This window comes from Chiloscyllium plagiosum, unplaced genomic scaffold, assembly GCF_037043375.1.
Source record: "Chiloscyllium plagiosum isolate Xiang-an unplaced genomic scaffold, Cpla_swu_hap1 HiC_scaffold_21, whole genome shotgun sequence".
NCBI lineage: Eukaryota > Metazoa > Chordata > Chondrichthyes > Orectolobiformes > Hemiscylliidae > Chiloscyllium > Chiloscyllium plagiosum.
Genome location: NW_028270159.1, coordinates 5,391,601 through 5,408,661, shown reverse-complemented (window position 1 = coordinate 5,408,661; position 17,061 = coordinate 5,391,601). Strand labels below are relative to the sequence as shown.

General features: G+C 47.7%; 1 protein-coding gene across 1 annotated transcript in view; it reads right to left on the bottom strand.

Moving 5' to 3' along the window:
- Window positions 1–17,061, bottom strand: part of notch1b (notch receptor 1b) — a 112,183-nt gene that overhangs the window by 71,460 nt on the left and 23,662 nt on the right. Inside the window, exons 3-4 of the mRNA XM_087998156.1 lie at window positions 4,439–4,704; window positions 3,066–3,404 (exon numbers count right to left, since the gene is read on the bottom strand). Of these exons, the coding sequence (XP_087854282.1) occupies window positions 3,066–3,404; window positions 4,439–4,704 (605 nt within the window). The remainder of the gene's footprint in view (window positions 1–3,065; window positions 3,405–4,438; window positions 4,705–17,061) is intronic.

Below are 17,061 nucleotides of genomic sequence, written 5' to 3'. Positions count from 1 at the left end.
GATGTTGCCAGGGGTGGAGGGTTTGAGCTATAGCGAGAGGCTGAATTGGCTGGGATGGATATATGAATAGGAAAGGTTTAGAGGGATTTGGCTCAAGTGCTGGCAAATGGGACTAGATTAGGTTAGGATATCTGGTTGACATGGACGAGTTGGACCAATTGGTCTGTTTCTGTGCAGTACATCTCTATGATTCTATAACCCCATGACTGCTTTCCCAATCTTTGCCTCCACCCATATCACCATATGTTTTTGTGTAGGTATGTGTGTTTCTAGGGGGCGTTTATATGTGGATTAGAGTTAAATGTCAACAATTTATAAATTCTTCCCTGTAACTAGAATCTATTTATTTTTAATAATTAGTAATTCTGATTCTGCACAGAAATCTGGTCCATGCGCATTTATCCTTTCTTAGATAAGAGAGACCAAAACTGTTTAGTATTCCAGTTATGGTCTGACCAAGGCCTTGGATAACTGCAGTAAGACATCCCTACTTCTGAACTCAACTCGTCTTGCAGTGAAGGCTAGTCCAAAATAGTTTGCTGCACTTACCTGGCTGTTCATCACTATCTCTTTATTCGACAGTCGATGAGCTGGTTTTCATTTTTAAGAATTCCCTAGATTATGGGAAGGTCCCATCAGATTGGAAAGTAGCCAATATCAGTTTGCTAATCCAGAAATGACAAAGACAGAAAACAGGAAACTAAAAGCCAGATAAATTAACATCTGGCAATTATTAATAAGGAGGTTGTAACAGTCACTCAGAAAAGTTTCAGTGCAATCAGACAGAATGAATATGATTTTGTGAAAGAAAAACTATGTTTGACTAATTTAGTTCAGCGCTACTCCCATAATATTGTTGGGGCCCACAGCCTTTGCAGTATCCAGTGCTTCAACTATTTCTTAATAGTTGTAAAAACCCATCTAGTTTGCTAATGTCCTTTAGGGAAGGAAAACTGCTGTCATTAGTCGTTCTGGCTTATGCGTGACTCCAGACCCACAGCAATCTGATTAACCCCTCAATGCCCTCTGAAATGGTGGAGCAAGCCACTTAGTTATACCTAATCACTTGAAAAAGTCCCAGCAAAAAAATGAAGCTGGATGCACCACCTGACATCATGCTAGGCACTGGAAACAACAACGTCAGAAACAGCCCTATCGACCCTGCAAAGTCCCCCTCACTAACATCTGGAGGCTAGTGCCAAAATTGGTAGAGCTGTTTCACAGACTCAGCAGGCAGCAGCCTGACATAGTCACACTCACAGAATCATACCTCACAGGCAATGTCCCAGCCACCACAATCACCATCTCTGGATATATCCTGTCCTACCAGCAGGACAGTCCCAGCAGGGGAGATGGAATAATAGGATACAGTTGGGATGGAGTTACCCTGGGAGTCCTCAACATTGACCCCAGATCCCATGAAGTCTGAAGGTTTCAGTTTAAACATGGACAAGAAATCCACCTGCAGACTACCACATACCCATATTCCCTCAGCTGATGAATCAGTATTCCTCTATGTTGGAGGAATACTGATTCATACTTGGAGGAAGCACTGAGGCTGGCAAGGGCACAGAATATACTCTGGGTGGGGGATTTCAATGTCCAGCACCAAGATTGGCTCAGCAGCAACACTACTGATCGAGCTGGTCAGGTCCTAAAGGAAATAGCTGCCAGATTGGGTCTGCAGCAGGTGGTGAGGGAACCAACAAGAGGGAAATTCATACTTGACCTCATGCTTACCAATCTGCCAGCTGCAGATGGATCTGTCTATGACAGCATCAGTAAGAGCGGCCACCGCCCAGTCCTTGAGGAAACGAAGTCCCACCTTCCTGTGCTAAATGGGACAGACTTCAAACAGTTTGGGTTCCACTGAGCTCCTGACCTCATCACAGCCTTGGTTCATATATGAACAAAAGAGCTGAATTCCAGAGGTGAGGTGAGAGTGACAGCCCTTTACATCAAGGCTCAGGAGCCCTGGCAAAACTGGAATCAATGGGCATTTGGGGGTTGGGTGGGGGGGGGATGGCGGTGGAAGTGGAGGAGGTGCGAGGTAAACTCTCTACTGGTTGGAGTCATACCTGACACATAGGTAAACGGTTATGGTTGTTGGTGGTCAGTCATCTCAGCTCCAGGACATCACTGCAGGTCTTCCTCAAAATCCTGCAACTCCCTTTTGAACAGCATTGTGGGTCTACCTGCAGCACACAGACTGCAGCAGTTCAAGAAAGCAGCCCACTGCCACCTTCTCAAGGGTAACTAGAGACAAGCAATAAACCCTGACCCAGCCAGCATGAGTTAAGAAAAATCAGATGAAAAATCTCTTTCTGTGCAGAATGGGAATAGGTTGAACTAAGAGTCATATTTTAAGGTAAGAGACTTATGTAATGAAGCTTCGTGATTGGATAGATAAATGACAACTTTTACTAAATCTTTAAGTTGTAAAATAAACAATACACAGCCCCTTTGCTGAAGAGCTGCCTCAACTTCAAACCAAACATCACTCGCAACTGCATTGTTCTCTCATTTCTCCCAGTCACAACTCAACATCATGGCTCAGGGGTGTCTGGAAATGGGGGAAGGAGTAGACTGGGGCCCAGTGGCAGAAGGGTGTGGGTGAGGGAGGGAAGGGCAGGTGCAGTGCCCAGCTCTCACTGCTGCCAATCCAGTGCCCGGCTTCACAGCTTGAGACAGCCCAGGAGCCAGCTGCACAGATGTTTCCTGCAAGATTAAGAGCTTCACTCAACTCAATGAAACAACACAATCCCAGATCCATGAGTGCACTGCCCGTCTCCCCCTATCACTGCTTCCCCTCTCTCACGAAATACAGCACAGACTCTCAAACTGTAAACAGATCACTCTTCAAAAACAGCCCAATATAGAACACATACAACACTCCACCTCGGATACCAACACCAGCCACCACCCCCCACCCCCCCCATATAAATTCCAGTCTGTAACTCGCTCCCATTATTCTCTCTGTTATGAATGATTTGATGATTTGATGCCATGTGCTGCCAAGGCTGTGCCATGGTTGGTGCACCTTTATCCCGGGTTTTGACACTCACCTGGGAGGCAGGTACAGTCATACAGAGCGTCTCCGAGCTGCCGACAGGTGCCCCCATTCTGGCAAGGTGATGGTGAACATGGCACGTAGAGATTCTCACAGCTGTGGCCAGTGTACTCGGGGGGGCAGGTGCACTGGTAAGAGCCGATGTGGTTGAAGCAGGTCCCGCCATTGCGACAGGGTGAGGGGTTTACTCCACATTCATTCACGTCCTGATTGCACGTGGGACCATGGAATCCAGCTATGCATTTGCAGATGTAATGAGCTTCAAACGCTACACATTGACCTCCATTGGCACATGGATTGGATGCACAAGGGTCGGCCTGTTGGCACTGCTTTCCTGCCACAAGATTAAAGCATTCATTTAGTTCATCAAACAATCACACAGCAGGTAAATTGCAATAATTTCAATGGTTCCCAGTTCACCAACAAACTGTGTATTCACCCCACCAAGTAAACTCTAAACATATAGGTAAAGCCCCAGTGAGAGTGTGATTCCTGATGAAGGGCTCCTGCCCGAAACATTGATTTTCCTGCTCATCGTTTGCTGCCTGACCTGCTGTGCCTTTCCAGCACCATTCTAATCTTGACCCTAATCTACAGCATCTGCAGTCCTCACTTTCGCTCAGTGTGCGTGGGACCTTGTATCTCAGTGAGAGTCAGTGTGTGTGGGACTTTACCCCAGTGAGAGTCAGTGTGTGTGGGAGCTGTACCCCAGTGAGAGTCAGTGTGTGTGTGAGCCATACCCCAGTGAGAGTCAGTGTGTGTGGGACTGTACCCCAGTGAGAGCCAGTGTGTGTGGGAGCTGTACCCCAGTGAGAGCCAGTGTGTGTGGGAGCTGTACCCCAGTGAGAGTCAGTGTGTGTGTGAGCCATACCCCAGTGAGAGTCAGTGTGTGTGGGAGCTGTACTCCAGTGAGAGTCAGTGTGTATGGGACTGTACCCCAGTGAGAGCCAGTGTGTATGGGACTGTACCCCAGTGACAGCCAGTGTGTGTGGGAGCTGTACCCCAGTGAGAGTCAGTGTGTGTGGGAGCTGTTCCCCAGTGAGAGTTGTTTGGATGGGACTGTACCCCAGTGAGAGTCAGTGTGTGTGGGAGTTGTACCCCAGTGAGAGTCAGTATGTTTGGGACTGTACCCCAGTGAGAGTCAATGTGTGTGGGAGCCATACCCCAGTGAGAGTCACTGTGTTTGGGAGCTATACTCCAGTGAGAGTCAGTGTGTGTGGGAGCCGTACCCCAGTGAGAGACAGTGTGTGTGGCACTGTACCCCAGTGAGAGTCAGTGTGTGTGGGAGCTGTACCCCAGTGAGAGTCAGTGGTCAGTGTGTGTGAGAGCTGTTCTCTGGGGAGGGGATCCTGGTATGTAAGAACGTACCTGCCCAGCCTGGCAGACAGCGACACTTGTATTCCCGCAGGTTGTTGACCAGTTGGCAGCTGCCTCCATTGTGGCAGGGCTTGCTGAGACAGGCATTGTCGAGGAGGGAGAGGCATTGGTGCCCTGTGTAACCCAGCTGGCAGGCACATGCATAATCGACAGTCTGGCCCCGGACAACAGCACTGCAGCTCCCATGGTTCTCACATGGGGAGCTTAGGCATGGGTCTGCGAACTGGCACCGAGCTCCAACATAGCCACTACTGCACCTGTACAGGAACAGAGAGGAGACCTGCTCACTGCCTCAATCACACACATCAAGCTGGAGATTCTAGCTTAAAAAGAAACAGCACTGATCACAGTTACAAACCACTTCAGTGGCCTGGGGAAGTTACTGACAGAAATCAGACTAAATCTGCCCTTGAGCTCCATAAGAAAGATGTCAGGCCAAATGAGCAAAATCTCAGTCGTACAGGTTGGTGTGGAAGGAGGAGGAAGTGGGAGAGAGAGAGGCAGAAGGAGGCAGAGAGTTGAGGTGGACGGTTTCATGGAAGGTTGTCCAGAGCCCAAGCCCCAGGCTGGAAACCTCAGAGTTTGCTCAGTTGGTCAGACCTCAAAGCACTGTGGGTCTGAGGGGTTTACACAGATAGGGAGGGACAGGGAGATAGGGAGGATGGGGGAGATTGTGAAGGAGGGATGAGGAACTAGGGAGGGAGAAGATTGGGTGGGAGGGAGAAAGAGATAAGGAGGATTTGAAAAGTGAGTTAAGAATGTTTGAATGAAGTTATTGTTAGACCGGGAGCCAAGACCATTAAGCAAAACTGGGAGATGAGTGAATAGGATTTTGGACGAGACCAGGAGATGGATTGCAAGCTTTATATAAAATGGGAGCAATGGGGCAGAGGTGGCAGGGTGATAGGTTTAGGGTGGGGGAGGATCTGGCAGAGATGGGAGGTCACTTGATGTAACCTCCTGAATAACATCTAGAGCTGCTGATTGGCTGGATTTGACCAACTCTGTACCACAGTAGCGGTGGGGGGAGGGGTGGGGGCAAGGTGAGGTGAGGTTTGTGTGTGAAGACGCAGAACACATAACCTTGTAAGAGTCAAGTATCAGTGAGGTGCAAGCCTATAGGTAAGAGTCAGGAATGAGTGACCCTGTGGGCAAGGGTCAGGAAGATGTGACCCTATAGGTAAGGGTTAAGGGTCAGCAAGGAATGGTCCTGTGGGTAAGGATCAAGGTTGGGAAGGAGTGACCCTGGGTAGAAGGTGAGGTTTCGGAAGCTGTGACCTGGGAGCATTGGTTGAGTAATTCCTGGATTGAATTCTGTGCAGAGCAACAGACAACTGGGGTTTCCACCGTTTGTTCCATCGCAGTCCCTCCTCCTCCTCCCTAAACCTCTCCTTCTATCTCTCTCTCTCTCTCTCACTCGTGCTCTCCTCCATTACCATGCTTGATTAAACCCCGTCTTTGACTGAGATTTTGGTCTTCGCCTGTCCTAGTATCCCCACATTTTATTGACAGTGCAAAAGGAGACCATTCAGCCCATCATGTCTGTGCCAGTCAATAATGACTGCACTCATCCCACTTCTCAGCTCTGGGCTCATCGCTGGAGAAGCATTGGCAATTCAAGTGAATATCTAAATACGGGCAGTGCCCAGTTTGTGAATGGGTTCCCTTCTGGAGTCTGTTCACAAGTCAATTTGTTCACAAGTTGGAACACAGCTGGACAATGTAAAGCAGCCATTTGTGAATTCAGGAAACATTTATACGTTGAGTGAGTAAAATTATATCCCTGTATGGCATGGCGGTCATAGGTACGAATGTTTGTAAGTCAGACATTCATTATCCTGTTACCAGAGTTTCGGACTCACCCATCCTTTCAGGCAGTGAGTTCCAGATTCCCACTGCCCTCTGAGTGAGAATGTTTCTGACCAACTTTCAGCCTTCTACCTTAAGTCAATGCTCTCTGATTATTGACCCCTCCCCTCATTGAAAAACTGTCTTGTTATTCACCCTATTAAGTCCCCTTATTATCCCTCTCTATCAGGTCCCTCACATCCTTCACTGCCCTATAGAAACAGCCCCAGTCTATCCAAATTTACTTTAGAGTTCAGACCCACCAGTCAATATACTGGTAAATCTCCTCTGCACCCTCTCTACTTCAAACCCGTCCTTCCAGAACTGCACACAGTATTCCAGTTGTGGTCTAACCAGTGTTTTATACAGTTCCAACATAATCTCCCTGCTCTTGTATTTTGTGCCCTAGCTAATAAAGCAAGATATCCCATATGCCTTCTTAATCATGTTATCTACCTGTCCTGTACCTTTAGGGATCTGTGGGTATGCTCCCTCTGATCTTCAGCACTTTCCTGACTCCTAACATTCACAGTGTAATCCCTCACATTGTTAACTCTCCCCAAGTGTTAGCCCAAATTTGTCTGGGTTGAATTCTATTTGCTACTGCTCTGCCTAGCTGCCTGTCTATTGATATTCTCCCGCAATTTACAGCCATCCTCTTCACTATTTACCACCTACTGTTTCCTTGGTCATCTACAAATTTCTTGATCATACTCCCTACATTTAAATCATTAATGTAGACCACAAACTGCAAGAGCCCTGCATGTAGTGACTGTAACGAGGTCAGCCAGCTGGGCTTCACAGAATATGAGATCCCCGATTGGGGCTGTCAACCTGATCCAACCAGGGTGTACTGACTGAGGTAAAAAAGTTGCACATTAAGGGATATTAACCCTCTTCCCCCTTAAATGCTTGCTTCAGAGCGAGGCAATACTATTGCCAAAGGCTCTGCATTTGTAAATAAAAGGTGATGAGATATTGGTTTCTAAAGACATATTTCACTGAGAAACCACATTTCAAGCACACTTAGTCACGGCAACATCCCTCCGCCATCACTGTCTTCTTTCTGCCTATCACCCAATTTTGGATCCCACGTGTTACTTTGTCTCAGAATCCATGGTCTCTCACTTCCTTGACCAGTCTAGCATGAGAAACCTGATCAGAAGCCTTGAAGATTTGAAGATTACTGCCATAGCCCCTGATATCTTCACCATTACCTCCCTCAAATGCCAGGGATACTTCTCATCCAGGCCTGCAGATTTATTCACTTTAAGGCTGCTCGAACTACCAGTTTCTCTTCACTGTCAATTTCACAGTCCTACAACTTTTATCTACAGCTGATTCGTCCATTTCCATTGTGATAACCAATGCAAAGTATTCATTGAGGATCGTGCCTCAACACACACACATATACATATAATCCCTACATTGTGGAATCTTTCCCTATTTATTCTTGTACTCTTTATATTTTTTAAAATGCCCTTTGAATTTTCAGTTATTCTACTCATCAATGCTTTCTTGTGCACTTTCTTTGCTTTCCACCCCTCCCCTTGCAAATTGTATACGAGTCTCGGGACTCTGTTGTATTGAGCCCTTGGTATCTGCTTCTCTTTTTTTTCTTAATCTGAACCTTTATGTTCCTCTACATCCAGGGTTCTCAGGTTTTGGTCCCAACCTTTGTCTCGATTGATTTGTTCTGTCTCCCACCTCCCAGAAACAATGCTAACCACAGGTGGCTGCTCCCAAGCCACTTGGGCCAAATCCTATCGCATCTTCATAAAACTAGCCTTTTCCCCTTTTATTCCCACCCCACCCTTATTCTTTTTCATAACTATCTAAAACCTAACTGATTAATATGGCTTATTTCCAAACATGAATTCCACAACAAAGATTTAGATTAGATTCCCTACAGTATGGAAACAGGACCTTCGGCCCAAGCAGTCCACACCGACCCCCCGAAGAGTAACCCACCCAGACCCATTTCCTTCTGACTACGGGCAATTTAGCATGGCCAATTCATCTGACCTACACATCTTTTGGGCTGAGAGGAAACCGGAGCACCCAGAGGAAACCCATGCAGACACGGGGAGAATGCGCGAACTCCACACAGACAGTCACCCGAGGCTGGAATTGAACCTGGGACCCTGGTGCTGTGAGGCAGCAGTGCTAACCACTGAGCCACTGTGCCGGCCCCAAGGACCTTGCCAGGGTTGGAGGGTTCGAGCTATAGGGAGAGGCTGAATAGGTTGGGGCCAATTTCCCTTGAGCATTGGAGGCTGGGGGGTTAACCTTATAAAGGTTTATAAATCATGAGGGGCATGGATAGGGTGAATAGTTGAAGCCTTTTCCCTGGGGTAGGGAGTCCAAAACTAGAGGGCATGAGTTTGAGGTGAGAGGGGAAAAAGGGACCTGAGGGCAACTTTTTCATGCAGAGGATTATTCATGTATGGAATGAGCTGCCAAAGGAAGTGGTAGATACAGGTACAGCTACAATGTTTAATAGACATCTGAACAGGTACATTGATAGGAAAGGTTTAGAGGGATACGGGTCAAATAGGACTAGTTCAGTTTAGGAAACCTGGTTGGCATGGAGGCATTGTGCTGAAGAGTCTGTTGCCTGTTCTATGACTCTATAACTGCCCCCTCTCCTTTAACTTATTGGTTAAAATGTTCTCCTGAATGTAATTGAAGAGTTTTGCACCCCTCTATCTTGCACACTAAAGCAAACCCAGGTAACGTTTGGGTCATTAAAAACCACTACTATTATTTCTGGTTAATAATGGCTCCCATGAAGGTGCCTTGTATGGTTTATGATATTACAGGGGCTATATAAATGCATGTTTTTCGTTGCTCATTCCTGGCAACTCCAACAGTTAATTCTGGGCCCCTTGTTCAGGTGGAGTCTCTGCTCCCCTGGGGATGGAGAATGTGAAACTATTTAACAGAGAAGTGTTTCTGGCTGTTTCCCAACCTTCACAAGGCGAGCAGAAACCAGCTCCGGACAAATGGTCGCTTTCAAATTCCCTGGAGGCTCTCATGATGAGTTCACAGACTCGGAGGGAGAAACATCAAATGCCACCTTCCAATCAAGTAAAAACCGCCAGTCCCTGGCCTGCAGAATTCACACACGGACCAATGGCTCATGTGTATAGCACAGGTCACAGGGAAACAAAAGAGGAGCACAATGAGGCGTTGGGAGACACTCGTGGAATGAGCTTCTCTTCAAACCATCTGCTTCCAGCAGACAACAGGCTTGAAGCTCATTGGCTACCAAGAGACAAAGAGAAAACTAAGAGAGTGGGTCGTCAATCGAGCGGACAATTTTATTACCCACCAGTGGGATTCATGAGAGAAAAACACACAGGCTACTGAGAGAGAAGGAATGTGTGTGAGAAATAGAGAGACATAATGTGAGAGAGAGGAGAGGGAAAGAGGTAGAGTGAGAGAGAGGGAGACAGAGAGAGAGAGAGACATAGAGAGGGGGAATTGGGGAGAGGGGGGTGGGGGATCAGAGAGAGAGAGAGGGTCAGAGAAAGAGTGAGACAGAGACAGCAAGACAGAGAGACAGGGAAACAGAGAGGGAGACAGAGAGAGTGAGAGGAGGGAGGGACGGAGTGGGAGAGAGAGAGAGAGAGACCATTAGAAAGAGTGAGAGCGAACATGCATGAGTGTGAGACAGAGACTGGGGGTGAGAGATTTAGAGACAATGGGATAAAAGGGCTGGCTGGGGGAGTATTTTTGATCATCTGCTCAGTGAGTGGGTGTGAAAGGCTGCCTAGCAGCAGCTGTGGGGAGTGAGGGCAGGAGCAGCTGGTGTACCCTCAAGGGGGCAGCTCAACCTGAAGGAATGTGTATCAGAAAACACAGCCAGAAAAGACAAAGAGGTGAGGAAAGAGTGTGGAGCTGCCAATGAGTGGGACCTTCATTCCATGCCATCACCACAGACCAACCTCACCTTAATCCTGAACACGTTGGGGGAGCCCCAGGGTCAGGAGAGACAGAGAGAGAAAGTGCTTGGGGGTCGGAGGGAGAGAGAGAGGTCAAGTGGGGCAGGAGAGAGCAGGGTTGAGGGGAGGATCCAGGGGCATGAGAGAGCACCAAGGGTTTGGAAGGGTGAATGCGGGGGTGGGGAAAACCTCAAGGGTTGGTGGGGAGTCAAGGTGATGGGCCCTGGGATGAAGCAGAGTGTCTGGGGGGTAGTCCCTGCCACGCAGTCACTTTCAGACAAACATTCACTGGCTCTACCCAGCAGCCAAGGTCCACTCAGTGTGGCAGCCTCCTGGCACATTCCTCACTCAACCCTCAATCCTTCAGCCCCCTCACCACCTCAATCCCTTGTGGTCTCACCCCCTGCACCTCAGGATCTCACTCTGACTGACTATATGAATGCTCCATTACTAAGTAAGGGACAAACAGAAATTATTTGACTATATTCACACACAGCAGCTCCTGTCTCACAGACACATGTGAACAGTTAAAAATAGCAAAACTACACTCGCCCCAAAATCTCTCATTTACTCAACAACTTGGCAAAGGCATGTCAAACAGTCACATTCAGTCAACACTTCACAAGGAAGACTGGAGGTTGGCCAACGTGGTGCCACTGTTTAAGAAGGACAGTAAAGACAAGCCAGGGAACTATAGACCGGTGAGCCTGACCTCAGTGGTGGGCAAGTTGTTGGAGGGAATCCTGAGGGACAGAATGTACATGTATTTGGAAAGGCAAAGACTAATTCGGGATAGTCAACATGGCTTTGTGCATGGGAAATCATGTCTCACAAACTTGATTGAGTTTTTTGAAGAAGTAACAAAGAAGATTGATGAGTGCAGAGCAGTAGATGTGATCTATATGGACTTCAGTAAGGTGTTCGACAAGGTTCCCCATGGGAGACTGATTAGCAAGGTTAGATCTCATGGAAGAGAAAGTGAGGACTGCAGATGCTGGAGATCAGAGCTGAAAATGTGTTGCTGGTAAAGCGCAGCAGGTCAGGCAGCAACCAGGGAACAGGAGAATTGACGTTTCGGGCATAAGCCAGATTCCTGAAGAAGGGCTTATGCCCGAAACGTCGATTCTCCTGTTCCCTGGATGCTGCCTGACCTAGATCTCATGGAATACAAGGAGAACTAGCCATTTCTCCTTGAACTGGCTCAAAGGTAGAAGACAGAGGGTGGTGGTGGAGGGTTGGTTTTCAGACTGGAGGCCTGTGACCAGTGGAGTGCCACAAGGATCGGTGCTGGGCCCTCTCCTTTTTATCATTTACATAAATGATTTGGATGCAAGCATAAGAGGTACAGTTTGTAAGTTTGCAGATGACACCATAATTGGAGGTGTAATGGACAGCAAAGAGGGTTACCTCAGATTACAACAGGATCTGGACCAGATGGGCCAATGGGCTGAGAAGTGACCGATGGAGTTTAATTCAGATAAATGTGAGGTGCTGCATTTTGAGAAAGCAAATCTTAGCAGGACTTAGACACTTAATGGTAAGGTCCTAGGGAGTGTTGCTGAACAAAGAGACCTTGGAGTGCAGGTTCATAGCTCATTGAAAGTGGAGTTGCAGGTAGATAGGATAGTGAAGAAGGCGTTTGGTATGCTTTCCTTTATTGGTCAGAGTATTGAGTACAGGAGTTGGGAGGTCATGTTGCGGCTGTACAGGACATTGGTTAGGCCACTGTTGGAATATTGCGTGCAATTCTGGTCTCCTTCCTATCGGAAAGATATTGTGAAACTTGAAAGGGTTCAGAAAAGATTTACAAGGATGTTGCCAGGGTTGGAGGATCTGAGATACATGGAGAGGCTGAACAGGCTGGGGCTGTTTTCCCTGGAGCGTCGGAGGCTGAGGGGTGACCTTATAAGAGGTTTACAAAATTATGAGGGGCAAGGATAGGATACATAGACAAAGTCTTTTCCCTGGGGTCAGGGAGTCCAGAACTAGAGGGCATAGGTTTAGGGTGAGAGGGGAAAGATATAAAAGAGACCTCAGGGGCAAATTTTTCATGCAGAGGGTAGTACGTGTATGGAATGAGCTGCCAGAGGAGGTGGTGGAGGCTGGTACAATTGCAACATTTAAGAGGCATTTGGATGTGTATATGAATAGGAAGGGTTTGGAGGGATATGGGCCGGGTGCTGGCAGGTGGGACTAGATTAGGTTGGGAATATCTGGTCGGCATGGACGGGTTGGACCGAAGAGTCTGTTCCCATACTGTACATTTCTATGACTCTATGATAAGTATTGAGTGATGCTGTTGAATGAGCTCTGGGATCCCCCTGTGCAGCCAGACCTCAAATCACTTCAGTTTCTGTCTCTAACTACAGAAACTAACAATTATCATCCACAACCACCCACACACTATCCCTTTCTCTACAGTGAGAGTCCGTGTGTTTGGGAGACCGTATCCCAGTGAGAGTCAGGGTGTGTGGTAGCCGCTCCCCAGTGACGGTCAGTGTGTTTGGGAGCTGTACCCCAGCAAGAGTCAGTGTATGTGGGAGACGTGCCCCAGTGAGAGTCAGTGTGTGTGGGAGACCGTACCCCAGTGAGAGTCAGTGACCTGTGGAAGCCACACCCCAGTGAGAGGCAGCGTGTGTGGGACCCTGTACCCCAGTGAGAGTCAGTGTGTGTGGGAGCTGTACCCCAGTGAGAGTCAGTGTGTGTGGGAGCTGTACCCCAGTAAGAGTCAGTGTGTGTGGGAGCTGTACCCCAGTGAGAGTCAGTGTGTGTGGGAGCTGTACCCCAGTAAGAGTCAGTGTGTGTGGGAGCTGTACCCCAGTGAGAGTCAGTGAGTGTGAAAGCCGCATCCCAGTAAGAGTCAGTGTGTGTGTGGGAGCTGTACCCCAGCAAGAGTTAGTGTATGTGGGAGACGTGCCCCAATGAGAGTTACTGTGTGAGAGACTATAGCCTAGTGAGAGTCAGTGTGTGGGGGAGCTGCACCACAGTGAGAGTCAGTGTGTGTGGGAGTTGCACCCCAGTGAGAGTCAGTGTGTGTGGGACTGTACCCCAATGAGAGTCAGTGTGTGTGTGGGAGACCATATCCTCGTGAGAGTCAGTGTGTGGAGGAGCCGCATCCCAGTGAGAGTCAGTTTGTGTGGGAGCTGTACCCCAGTGAGAGTCAGTTTGTGTGGAGGGAGTCTCTCTCTCTCTCTCTCTCTCTCTCTCTCTCCTTCACATGCCATTCTCTGATCCCAAAATCTGAAAAATCTCAAAAGAGTTTCTGACAGTGGGGTGTCTGGGACAGATGGCTTTGTGACCTTTGATCTTGATGATAATGTTAAGCTGGGAGTTCGCTTTCCCATCGCGATGCCAGCAGACATCTGCTGCTGGTAACCGTGTTCGGGGGGGTTGGGGGGGGGTTGCTCGGCTCATAGCCACTGAATGGAGCTCACATTATGATGGAGAACATCCTGCACGGATTTGCTGTCTGTCCGTCGTGTCCCAGAGCAGCCACTCTCCAATCCCTCACATGCGGCATGGCTCTGTTTCCAGGTCACCCTGACTCTGCTCCAGGCCTACAGATCCAGGGCCACTGGTACCAGATCAGTGACTTTGGCCCTGCCCTTCCTTCATTAAGTCCGAGCGGGAGTCAGGTCCTCGCCTCATTTTTATTTTTAATTCACAATTAGACCCAGGAACCACTATTTCTCCCACAAAAAAGATCTCCCCTCTGACCCCCCGACTTTATCTTCATTCAACAGTAGCTATTCCAATTGAAGGCACATTCCTCACCAACGGAGTGTAATCAACTGAAATTGTTTCAGATTCCAGAGAGTTAATGAGCAATAAAACGTCAACCAACAGGAGGCATTGAGGCAGCAGGTGATACAAAACACCTGCCCAGAGGCTGCTGGGCCCAATGAGGCCTAGCCTTAAAAGTGAAACCTGATTTACTCAACAGAGCCTTGATTTGTACATTGTTCTTTATCCTTTCCTAGTCCCATTTATCTTTCAATTTATCCTCTGCTTTTCTGGCTCCCACATGCAACCAGTTTCCAAGAAACACAGAAAATAGGAGCAGCAGTAGGCCATTCAGCCCTTCAAAGCTGAAAATGTGTTGCTGAAAAAGCGCAGCAGGTCAGGCAGCATCCAGGGAACAGGAGAATCGACGTTTCGGGCATAAGCCCTTCTTCAGGAATTCCTGAAGAAGGGCTTATGCCCAAAACGTCGATTCTCCTGTTCCCTGGATGCTGCCTGACCTGCTGCGCTTTTCCAGCAACACATTTTCAGCTCTGATCTCTAGCATCTGCAGACCTCACTTTCTCCATTCAGCCCTTCAAGCCTGCTCTGCCATTCAATAAGATCATGGCTGATCATCCAACTCAATCCCCTTTGATTCCTTTAACCCGAAGAACCAAATCTAACTCCTTCCTGAAAACATGAAATGTTTTGGCCTCAATCACTTTCTGTGGCAGGGAATATCACAGACTCTTCACTCTCTGCATGAAAACATATCTCCTCATCTCCAAAATAAAAACATAGGAACAGGAGTAGGCCATTCAGCCCCTCAAGCCTGTTCTCCCATTCAGTGAGATCATGGCTGATCTGTGGCCTAACACCTGCCTTAGCCCAGATCCCTTAATATATTTATTTAACAAAAATGTATCTATCTCAGATTTAAAATTAACAACTGATCCATCATCCACTGCCATTTGTGGAAGGAAGTTCCAAACCTCTCCCACCCTTTGTGTATAGACGTGCTTCTTTTCATCGCTCCTGAACTGTCTGGCTCTAATTCTTAGACTGTGCTCCCTAGTTCTAGAATTCCCAACCAGTGGAAATAGTTTATCTTTATCTATCCTGTCTTTTCCTGTTAATATCTTGAAGACTTTGGTCAGATCTCCCCTTAACCTTCTAAATTCTCGAGAAAACAGGCCTAAATTGTATAATCTGTCCTCATAACGTAACCGCTGAAGTCCAGGTATCATTCTTGTAAACTATGTTGTTCTCCCTCCAAGACCAATTTATCCTTCCTGTGGCGCCCTAATCTACTCTCAGTACTCCCAGTGCGGCCTAACTAGGGTTTTGTATAACTGCAGCATAACTTCTGCATCTTCTAAATGGCTGACCTCATATCCTTAAACTGTGACCCCCTGGTCCTGGACTCCCAGATCATTGGGAACATCCTGTGTTTACCCTGTCTGGTCCTGAGAGAATTTTATCTGTTTCTAAAAAGTCTATTTTGGTTGAGAAGCTTATTTTAGATTTTTCATGCTGTCTGTTCAGTTGCTTCTCACCAGGTTCACTTGCTGTTTGTACCAAAGACCAACATTGACAGAGTTCAACCTAACGGCCTCCCTGTCAGAGAGCCTTAGACGAGAGAGGTACAAATGTTTGACTTCCTAGCTCAGCTACAGACAGGCCCAACATTGCCCCAGACACCAAGGGCCTGAGCACCAGGAGGGCTGAAGATGAGGGGAAATCAAAAATGGATACAGGACTGGCAGCCCAGGTCAGAGCACTGAGAAACAAATGAATGACTTTATCTTGGAGACAACCTGTCTTTACACCACAGGGCATCCCGAAATATTTTACAAACAGTGAAGAATTTCATGATGCACAGTCACTGCTGGAATGTCTGAAATGTAATCCAGGTTGCGCACAGCAAGATGGCACAAAAAGTAATATGAAAGTAACCAACAATGTGTTCAATGGGGACAATGTGGATTAAGCTTCACTCTATATCTAACTCTGTCCTGACCCTGTCCTGGTAATGCTGTAAAGAGCTGCCATGGATGAAGTAGGTGGAGCAGACAGTATGGACAATAACTAGAGGTTGTGGTGCTGGTCCCCACGTGGACAGGATTTCATTCAGCTCCTGAAAAAATCATCAGCTCCCCCCCCCCCCCCAACCCCCCCCAACCCCCCCAATGAGGAGAGCTCTCTTGATAACAAACATACGACATCTCAGCATTGAGACAGGGGCTACATTCCAGACACTGCGTGACACAAGAGAGGGTAAAGAGGGAACTGATGTTAACAGAGAAACCTCAGCAAGGAACAAGAATTGCAAAGAGTGGAAACAATTTGAAAATGAAAGAGGAAGAACACATTGGTGAGTTACATCAGTCAGGATCAAGGTTCAGAGAACAGGTCCCATAAACACTGACCCTCACTGGGTACAGTCCCACACACACTGACTCTCACTGGGGTACAGCTCCCACACACACTGACTCTCACTGGGTACAGCTCCCACACACACTGACTCTCACTGGGGTACAGCTCCCACACTCACTGGCTCTCACTGGGGTACAGCTCCCACACACATTGACTCTCACTGGGGTAAAGCTCCCACACACACTGACTCTCACTGGGGTACAGTCCCACACACACGGACTCTCACTGGGGTACAGTCCCACACACACGGACTCTCACTGGGGTACAGTCCCACATACACTGACTCTCACTGGTGTACAGTCCCACACACACGGACTCTCACTGGGGTACAGTCCCACATACACAAGCCTTCAGCCAGTGTTAGAGGCAGTAACTCACTTGCCAAAAAATGAAAGTGTCTTCAATTCTATCAGCAGCCCTATTCCTATTTCAGGCTCTTGTTTATCGGTTTGTGAAATTGTATGACAGATATCAGCAGATGAAATGGGGTGCTCCTCTGGACAGTTCAATTTCTGTGTGAAGACAGTTAAGGAGACTCTCACAACCTCATTCCTCACAGCTCAATGAGTCAAGGAAAGATCTCTGCTGTACACCATCAATGTTTCACTCACAGAATTTTGACACTTCATCCAGGCTAACGCTTGCAATATTGCAATACTT